Here is a 9,729-nt window from a genome sequence, read left to right on the forward strand (position 1 = left end):
GGCGGGAGCGCGGCTCAGCCTCCAGTGCCTGGGGCCGCCAGGCGCGTGACTAACGCCACCAGCGGCCAATTGATTTATTTATCTACTTACTTGTGGCCTGTTTATTCAACCTAAAATGGACCAAAACAGAACATGTGCAAGACAAAGCCTGAGTTCGAGTTAGAAACCAGGCGGCGGGCAGCTCCCAGGCTTGGGAAGAGGAGCAGGTGCGCCCCGGTGTCCTCGCCCCCCTCCCAGGGGCGGGAGTCTGGGGACAGAGGAATCTGTCCTGTTCATTCTCCAACCTCAGGGCACCCTCTCCCTCTCCCCAAGTCCAAATCAGAGTTGCTTCAGCTATTGGGGTCCATCCATGCGCTCACCTCTTCCCTCCCCCAAATGTTGTCTGGTGGGCGGCCTGGGGAGATAGAGTAACACATCCCAGAACAATGCAGGACTTTGGACCCCATATTCTCTAAGGAAAAGACAGCCCCAAAACCTTAAATTTTATGGATTTCTATTCCTCTCTCTCCCTAATTTCTCTTCAGAATTTTTTAAAAAATATATTTTTATTGATTTCAGATAGGAAGGGAGAGAGAGCTAGAAACATCAATGATGAGAGAGAATCATTGATCAGCTGCCTCCTGCACGCCCCACACTGGGGATCAAGCCCGCAACCCAGGCATGTGCCCTGACCAGGAATCTAACCATGACCTCCCTGTTCATAGGTCGATGCTCAACCACTGAGCCACGCCAGCCGGGCTCTCTTGAGAAATTTAAAGGGAAGATTTCGCTTCTCTACGTTAATGGTGGACTTTAAAGTTAGCATGATTTTTCATCATTTCCACAATTTACTCGGGGGTACAGCAAAGTGACCACCTTCCCCTCACAGGGAAACAAGGGCAGGAACAGCCGCTCCTACGGGCCACTGGGAAGTCTCCTCCCAGCCACCCACCGGTCATCTCGGTCAGATGGACTGTACCCCGAGGTCCCGCCCCCCACCAGGGACAGGAGGTAATGTTTGTGGAGTCCGACTGTGTCTCTGCCAGGCAATCGAAAAGGGTGAATGGCAGTGACTGAAGTTCTAATATAAAGCGAGAAAGCCCTGGAAACAGGCTCATACATACCAAAGAAGTAAAACATGTATTAATATGAAAGGAAGCACAAAATTATAAGTTGGTGAATTCATTCACATATTTATTCAGTGGGAATTTTTGCTGCGTCATGCCAAAAAAGTTCATTTCTCTTGGTTACCAAAATGAAAATGATTTGCGCCTAAAAATCTATGGGCAGCCTTCCTTCTCCCCACTCCGACTCTCTAACTTCCTTTCTCTTTTACACCCTAGTTCTCTTCTTGATCGCACCTGGGTTTCCAGGGGGTGTATCTGGCAGTTACACAATTACTTCTATATGGCTTAAGAGAGGCATAATTGAATATAAAAACAAGGTTTATAAAATAACCGCCCTACTCGAGTACAACCTCATTCCACAGTGGTCGGGTCAAAAGCACACGAATGGAAGGTCCATAGGACTCAACAGCCGTGTAAAAACCAACAAATAGGGCCCTGGCCAGTGTGCTCAGTGGTCAGAGCCTTCCCCCCCCCACCCCCCCACACACACAGAAGGTTGTGGGTTTGATTCCCGGTGAAGGGCATATACCTGGGTTGCAGGTTCGATCTCCCACCCCAGTCAGGGCGGCAACCAATCAATGTGTCTCTCTCACATCTATGTTTCTCTCTGCCCCTCCCTCCATCCCTTCCTCTCTCTCTAAAAATCAATTGAAAATATATCCTCGTGTGAAGAACCGACTAACAGAATTTTGTGTGTTCGTCTATAACGGCACATCAGGAAACCTGCTGTTCTTCATTTCGCCTAAAGCAGGGAATGGGAGGTGATAAAATGTAAACGTTTTGAAAAAATTGTGCAGATTTAGAACAGATTCTTTATACTTTCTTCACTCGTCAGTATTAATGTCAGAAGTGTAAGAGCTACAGTACCATTCAAAATAATTTTATAGATGATTTCATTCATTTAAAAAGTCTTCCTCACCTAAAATCTATATAACCTTTTCATCCCCCAAATCACCTCTAATACTTTCCTTGCATTAACTCGGAGCACAAATAACTCCAAAAAGTCAAAAACGAAGATTCATTTCCAGGGCGAAGACAATCAGAGGCTGGTGATGGGATTCTCCCAGGTGGCGTTGTTATTGTAGTTAAAATCCTGATTGATGTCTCGTGGACGCTTACATCTGAAAAAATAACAAGAATCTCTGATTATTTGCTTATTTCTCCTACTGGCCGTACGCAATTCAAATACCCACAAAACAGCCACTTATCAAAATGCAGGAAACAGAAACCACGTCTTGCACCAAATCACCTTAATGGGAAAAAGTCGCCTTAAGATGGAGTCGCCCACCCAGTTCTGGCAACAGCTCAGAGCGAGGGGTGTCTCTCACAGGACATGTGGGGGTGCAGATGGAAAGAGCCCTTTGGAAAGCAATTGGTCAAGATGCTAAGAAATATGCCGAGACCCCATGAGTCAATAATTCCACTTTAAAAACGGAACTCATAGGAAAACACTTCATTTTAAATGCTCTGCATACAAAAACATGTACTACAATATTGCTTTTTAACAAAACCGGATATAGTCCAACTGTCAAATACTGTAAGATGAGGTAGTGTTATGAAGCCATCAAAAGTGGCATTTGAGCCTGGCCAGCGTGGCTCATTGGTTGAGCGTCGACCTATGAACCAGGAGGTCCCAGTTCAATTCCCGGTCAGGGCACATGTCCAGGTTGCGGGCTCGATCCCCAGTGTGGGGCATGCAGGAGGCAGCTGATCAATGATTCTCTCTCATTGATGTTTCTCTCTCTCTCCCTCCCTTCCTTTCTGAAATCAATATATATATGGAAGTGCTTATGATACATACTTCTGTGTGTGTGTGTATCTTATGATAGATACATGATATATGTAAGATATACATATGTATATATAGGGTGTCCCCAAAAATGTATACACACTTTGAATAGCTATTCATTCCAATGTGTTAAATCTGAAAAGAAAGAAACATCAGTTGAGCTATCTGCTATTACAGTATGTATACATTTTTGGGGGACTGTGGTGTGTGTGTGTGTGTGTGTGTGTGTGTGTGTGTGTGTAGCATATGATATAAATATATCAAAGACAAAAAAAAAAGTATGTACTAGTAGCTCTTGCGGGTCGCTCACCTTCGTGGTCTTATTCTGAATAATACCCCCTAGTGAGCGGGGCACACATGCCTGTCTTCGCAGCGGCCCCAGCATCAGCCTCCGATATGGAGTGGGAGAGTGGGATGGGCAAGGCTGGGTGGGGGAATACAGATGACTGAGGGGATTAAAAATAAAGGGCATTTTCCAACTGCACAGGTCAGAACGCAAGCTGCTCACTCTTCCAGCAAAACGTAGAAACATCTGAATGCGAGAAAGCGTGGCCGCGAGGTCAAGGCACTGCTTTCCGCAAGCAAAGCCGGCCCTTTCCCACGTCACTCACCCCGAGGGTCCGTCACTGCACCATCTTGTACACGGGGTCGCCCACTTTCAAGCTTCCGATTTTTTCCACCGAATAATAGATCCCAAAAAGTGGGGATGACTTGTAGATGTGCTTCTCAGAAGGATTACACAGGCGGTAGCTGAAAGAAGCCGAAATTCATCCTCAGGAACCCAAAAGGGTTAATAACCTAAGTGCTTTTACCCTACCCGGTTTGGCTCAGTGGATAGTGTCAGCCTGTTGAACAAAGGGTCCCAGGTTTGATTCGGGTCAAGGGCACATGCCTGGGTTACAGGCTGCTCCCCAGTCCGGGCCCTGGTCAGGGCTCATGCAGGAGGCAACCAATTGATGTGTCTCTCTCACATCGATGTTTCTCTGTCTTTCCCTCTCTCTAAAAATCAATGGAAAAATGCCCTAGCCAGTTTGGCTCAGTGGATAGAGCATCGGCCTGCAGACTGAAGGGTCCTGGGTTCAATTCCGGTGAAGAGCATGTACCTTAGTTGCAGGCACATCCCCAGTGCGGGGGCGTGCAGGAGGCAGCTGACTGATGTTTCTCTCTCATCGATGTTTCTGGCTCTCTGTCCCTCTCCCTTCCTCTCTGTAACAAAAAATCAATAAAATATTTCTTCAAAAATCAATGGAAAAATATCCTTGGGTGAGGATTAAAAAATAAAAAGTAGCCCTGACTGGTTTGGCTCAGTGGATAGAGCATCGGCCTGCAGACTGAAGGGTCCTGGGTTCAATTCCGGTGAAGAGCATGTACCTTAGTTGCAGGCACATCCCCAGTGCGGGGGCGTGCAGGAGGCAGCTGACTGATGTTTCTCTCTCATCGATGTTTCTGGCTCTCTGTCCCTCTCCCTTCCTCTCTGTAACAAAAAATCAATAAAATATTTCTTCAAAAATCAATGGAAAAATATCCTTGGGTGAGGATTAAAAAATAAAAAGTAGCCCTGACTGGTTTGGCTCAGTGGATAGAGCATCGGCCTGCAGACTGAAGGGTCCTGGGTTCAATTCCGGTGAAGAGCATGTACCTTAGTTGCAGGCACATCCCCAGCAATAAAATATATTTTTTAAAAAATAATAAAATAAAATAAAAATAAAAAATAAAAAAGAATCATCTAAGTGCTTTTCATAGAATTCAAGCTTTCGTCCCCAGCTTATTTATAAATAACTGGCAGGCCATAGATGCTTCTCTTTCTCATTGATGTTTCTCTCTCTCTCCTTCTCCCTCCCTCTCCTTTTCTCTCTCTCTAAAATCGACAAAAACACATATTTTTTTAAAAAATTGTCAAAAGCCCTAAAAGATGCATCCAGAAGCAAAGAGGAAGCAGCACTCGCAATAACCGATAGACAGAAATCAACCGGAAGGCCGAGTGGAAGGTGCCCGAACAGAAACCCTCCGCCCACAGGTGGTTCTAGGTGGGGGTCACATTAAAAACACACTGGACACGTGTCCTACCTCTTCAGCGTGTCCAGGGGCTCCTTCCGGTCTATCACTCCGGTATCCGGGTCCACCGTGGTCATGACGCACCTGTCAGGCAGGAGCCACAGGATTAGGTGCCGATTCAGAAGCGATGGGCGGGCCACACCCCAGGGGTCAAATCTCGCGAGAGTCCTTACCTGGGGCAAGCCAAAACCTTTTTCATTTCCGTGCTGCCAATTCGGATTTCGTCCCAGGTATCCTAGGAGAAGAGGGAACACTATCTGTTGAATTAAGGCTTCATTCGTCTTTTTTTAAAAATTATTTTTTATCCAGATGTTTGCACAGCTTGCTTGCTCTTTACTTCACCATGGCCTCATTTTATTTTTATTTATTTTTAAAATATATTTTTATTGATTTCAGAGAGGAAGAGAGAGGGAGAGAGAGATATCAATGATGAGAGAGAATATTGATTGGCTGCCTCCTGCACGCCCCCCTATTGGGGATCGAGCCCGCAACCCGGGCATCAGCTATTGGGGTACATTCATGAGCTGACCCGAATCAAACCTGGGACCCTTCAGTCCGCAGGCCGACGCTCTATCCACTGAGCCAAACCGGCTAGGCAGTGGTTCTCAACCTGTAAGTCGTGACCCTTTCACAGGGGTCGCCTAAGACCATCGAAAACACATCTATAATTACATATTGTTTTTGTGATTAATCACTATGCTTTAATTATGTTCAATTTGTAACAATGAAATTGGGGGTCACCACAACATGAGGAACTGTATTAAAGGGTCGCAGCATTAGGAAGGTTGAGAACCACTGGGCTAGGGCAAGGCTTCATTCGTCTTTAAAGCAGTTTATTCTTTGGCTGGTACTAGCCATGAAGCTAAGCACAAGAAAGCAGTGCGAGAAGACACCAAGGAATATCTCCCAAAAGGACTCAAAGGTGATTGGGGAAGGAGTTTTCCGCATTGCCAACCCTGCAGGGTCAGAATCAGCCCCGACGAAAGGAGACAGCCATTCCCATTCTGACGCAGGGGTGGGGAACGTCCAGCCCGAGGGCCGTATGAGGACCTGGAAATCCTTTGGTCTGGCCCTGCCAAGGCATTAGGGGTGAGTTCATGAAATGTTTGGCCAACAATAGCAGGCTGGTTTTTAAGCTGATCCTTTTGTATGGCCCGAGAATGATGTTATAAATATCCAAATGGCCCCGGGCAGAGAAAAGGTGCCCTACCCTGGCTAGTGTCTTGAACAGCACATTCTGAGCGTGACGCACAAAACCAGAGAGCCACTGACCTCCTCAAAGGCATCGCAGCCCGTCACCACGATATTAGGCCGGAATTGCTCCATCTTCACCTTCTTCTCCAGCCTGGTGTTCAGATCCGCCAGGGAGGCCTCCGAGATGATCATTACCGGGCTGCAGTCCGGGTAGGCCACCTGTGCCAAGAGCACGGTCCCCTCAGGCCTCGCCGCCTCGTGGCATTCCCTGGGCTGACTGCAAAGCTAAGCAAAATCTAGAAGCCAACCCCGGCCGGTGTGGCTCAGTGGATAGAGCACCGGCCTGTGGACTGAAGAGTCCCAGGTTCGATTCCCAGTCAAGAGCACATGCCTGGGTGGCGGGCTCGATCCCCAGTAGGGGGCATACAGGAGGCAGCCCATCCATGATTCTCTCTCATCGTTGATGCTTTGCTCTCTCTCTCCCTCTCCCTTCCTCTCTGACATCAATAAAAATATATATTTTTTAAAAAGTCTAGAAGCAAAAACACCCAAGTGCAGAAGGAAAGAGGGGATGCTCCGAGCTTGGAAATGGCCAAGTCAGCTCTGGGCTTAAGTGGGGAGAGGGGTTCCCCGCTGACCACACACTGAAGGCAGCAGCCAGGCTGGGGGGCCAACCTCCCCCTCCAGACCCCACTTTCCTCCTCGTTCCTCACCCCAGCGCCCAGCAGGTGATCCCCCTCCCACATCCTCATCCTCATCCAACAGGGGAAGCGTCCGAGGCCAATCAGCTCTACTGGAGTAAGGATGTCGTTCAGCTGCCACCAGTCCCTCAACATGCATTTAATGAAGCACCTACTATGCGTCAGCCTTGTTCTAGGCGGGGAAATGGCAGAGAACAACGCAGGTACAAGGCCATGCACTCGGGGAGCCTGGGGAGACACCCCGAGGAGCGTGCGTGCCACTGTAAACCTTATGTCACTGCAGAACCAAGGGCACGGGGCGCAGTTTCTTCACTGGAGGTGCCTTCCCGGCACCCGAGAAAGCCGCCCCGCGCTGCCTGGGAAAGTAGCGCTGGCTCAGGGACAGCCTGCTTCTGAAATTGTAGGAAGCCTGCATTCACCCCAAACGAACCTCTCACTTTCACCTCCCCAAGCGTTTTCTCCTGAGTGCCTGAGCGTCGCTCCTGGCTTCTCCCTGCACAGCTGCCTCCCACATTCCATCCTCCATGCACCCCCCTTCCCTCTCCATCCCCAACACTGGCCCAGGTGGCGCCCTAGTACCACTCACCTGGGCCTACACTTTCCTGACTGGGGTCCCCAGAGAGGCTCTTTGTGGGCGGCAGAGGAGGAAAGAGCAGGTGACGGGCAGGCAGAGGGAGGTGAGGGCGGGTCTCTGGCGCTCACCTGGTAGTCCTGCACGAAAGACGGGAAAATGTTCCTCGACGCCCTTCCCTTCATGCTCTTTTCAAACTGGACCAGCCTGAAGGCCTCTGTTTTCAAAAAGTTGGTGAACCACTGAGCGGCCTCGTCGCCACAGTCCCTGCCCTTAATGTCAAGACCGAAAATCCTGGAAGGGCGAGAGGAGAGACCAGGGTTACGTCCTGCATCAACAGATCCTGGGGCAGCAGGGGGGGTCCTCTGAGCCCGGGACTCAGCCTAAGCTGCTGGTCCGTGGGCCACGAGGATTCCGGATGCTTTTGGAAGCCGACAAGGATGCAATTCTGCACAGAAGTCTTTCTACTGGAACAGAAAGAGACAAACCCTAAAGCAGTGATGGCGAACCTTTTGAGCTCGGCGTGTCAGCATTTTGAAAAACCCTAACTTAACTCTGGTGCCGTGTCACATATAGAAATTTTTTGATATTTGCAACCATAGTAAGACAAAGATTTATATTTTTGATATTTATTTTATATATTTAAATGCCATTTAACAAAGAAAAATCAACCAAAAAAATGAGTTCGCGTGTCACCTCTGACACGCGTGTCATAGGTTCGCCATCACTGCCCTAAAGACTGGCTCCTCCTACTCCCTCCATGTTTGTATCAATCACACTTTTAAAAATATACATATTTTATTGATTTTTTACAGAGAGGAAGGGAGAGGGATAGAGAGAAACATTGATGAGAGAGAAACATCGATCAGCTGCCTCCTGCAGACCCCCTACTGGGGATGTGCCCGCAACCAAGGCACATGCCCTTGACCAGAATCGAACCTGGGACCCTTCAGTCCGCAGGTCGACGCTCTATCCTCTGAGCCAGTCACGGTTCGGCTCAATCACACTTTTTGATCGTCTATATTTGTGATGCTTTGCCATCTCAGGGCTTTGCTGATTCTAAAGCAAGTGGCCCTCCCGGGGCTAGAGGTAGTGAACCACTCGGCTTCCATACACATGCCAACCAATCGAGAGCCTCAGCCCCAGCCACCTCCTTTGCTGCTCTGTACACCCCAGGCCGCCATCCCCTGCCCTAGTCACCCAGAGCCGGGTACCAGGCTACTAGGGGCAGCCCCTACGTCCCAGGACCCACTGGGATTCTCCACATCCGCCAATCCTAAGCCTTTATCCTGCCTTGCAGTCCTTCCTTTGGAAACGACAGTAAAGGCTCCTGCTCACATCTCCCCTGTTCCCTCGGCCTCCTGACCAACCTGGACCTTCCCCGTGGGGCCCTGTGTCTAGGGACGGGCGAATATAAAAAACGCCTTTCTTCGCAACAGTCATTTCCTGACCTGCGAGTCTTACCACATCTGATTAAAACAATTCCCAGGGCCCAGCCCTCTTGGCTCAGTGGTTGAGCATCGACCGGTGAACCAGGAGGTCACGGTTCGATTCCCGGTCAGGGCACATGCCCGGGCTGCGGGCTCAATCTCCAGTGTGCAGGAGGCAGCCGATCAATGATTCTCTCTCATCACTGATGTTTCTATCTCTCTCTCCCTCTCCCTTCCTCTCTGAAGTCAATAAAAATATATTAAAAAACAATTCCCAGATACCTTAAAGCAATAGCCTGCACCTGATCACACCTGATCAGCCTAGACCCGTGGTCGGCAAACTTCGGCTCAAGAGCCACATGCGGCTCTTTGGCCCCTTGAGTGTGGCTCTTCCTAAGCCTTAGGAGTACCCTAATTAAGTGAATAACAATGTACCTACCCATATAGTTTAAGTTTAAAAAATTTGGCTCTCAAAAGAAATTTCAATCGTTATACTGTTGATATTTGGCTCTGTTGACTAATAAGTTTGCCCACCACTGGCCTAGACTTCTCCTAAACGTTTCCTTCACCAGCCTCATCCCCTCCTGTGCAGAGAGAGGGCTCAGGGAGGAGCCCAGGAGAGAGGCGGGGCCCCGGGCGCCGGGCGCCGAGCAGAGCACCTGCAGTCATGCACCGCGTTGGAGGAAGGCAGCTTGCTGGGCAAGACCAGCTGATCCGCGCCGGGCGCCCTGAAGACCAGGCAGTCGTCCTCGTAGGCGATGGAGACCAGGACCAGGCGGGGCTCCTGCCGGGCCGTGACCATGTGTCCGTCTTCCTTAATCACCAGCCAAAACCTGCGAGAAACAAGCCCGGGCACACTCGGGGAACCCTCCTCCTCCTCCTC

At 49.4% G+C, this 9,729-nt stretch overlaps 1 protein-coding gene across 1 annotated transcript in view; it reads right to left on the reverse strand.

The window, feature by feature from the left end:
* Nucleotides 1–1,895: 1,895 nt before the first annotated feature.
* MARC2 (mitochondrial amidoxime reducing component 2) overlaps nt 1,896–9,729 on the reverse strand; it is an 8,991-nt gene continuing 1,157 nt past the window's right edge. Inside the window, exons 2-8 of the mRNA XM_005879876.2 lie at nt 9,506–9,679; nt 7,548–7,710; nt 6,223–6,363; nt 5,124–5,185; nt 4,963–5,034; nt 3,507–3,645; nt 1,896–2,227 (exon numbers count right to left, since the gene is read on the reverse strand). Of these exons, the coding sequence (XP_005879938.1) occupies nt 3,519–3,645; nt 4,963–5,034; nt 5,124–5,185; nt 6,223–6,363; nt 7,548–7,710; nt 9,506–9,679 (739 nt within the window). The 3' untranslated portion in view covers nt 1,896–2,227; nt 3,507–3,518. The remainder of the gene's footprint in view (nt 2,228–3,506; nt 3,646–4,962; nt 5,035–5,123; nt 5,186–6,222; nt 6,364–7,547; nt 7,711–9,505; nt 9,680–9,729) is intronic.

The sequence above is a fragment of the Myotis brandtii genome, unplaced genomic scaffold (genome assembly GCF_000412655.1).
Source record: "Myotis brandtii unplaced genomic scaffold, ASM41265v1 scaffold612, whole genome shotgun sequence".
Taxonomy (NCBI): Eukaryota; Metazoa; Chordata; class Mammalia; order Chiroptera; family Vespertilionidae; genus Myotis; species Myotis brandtii.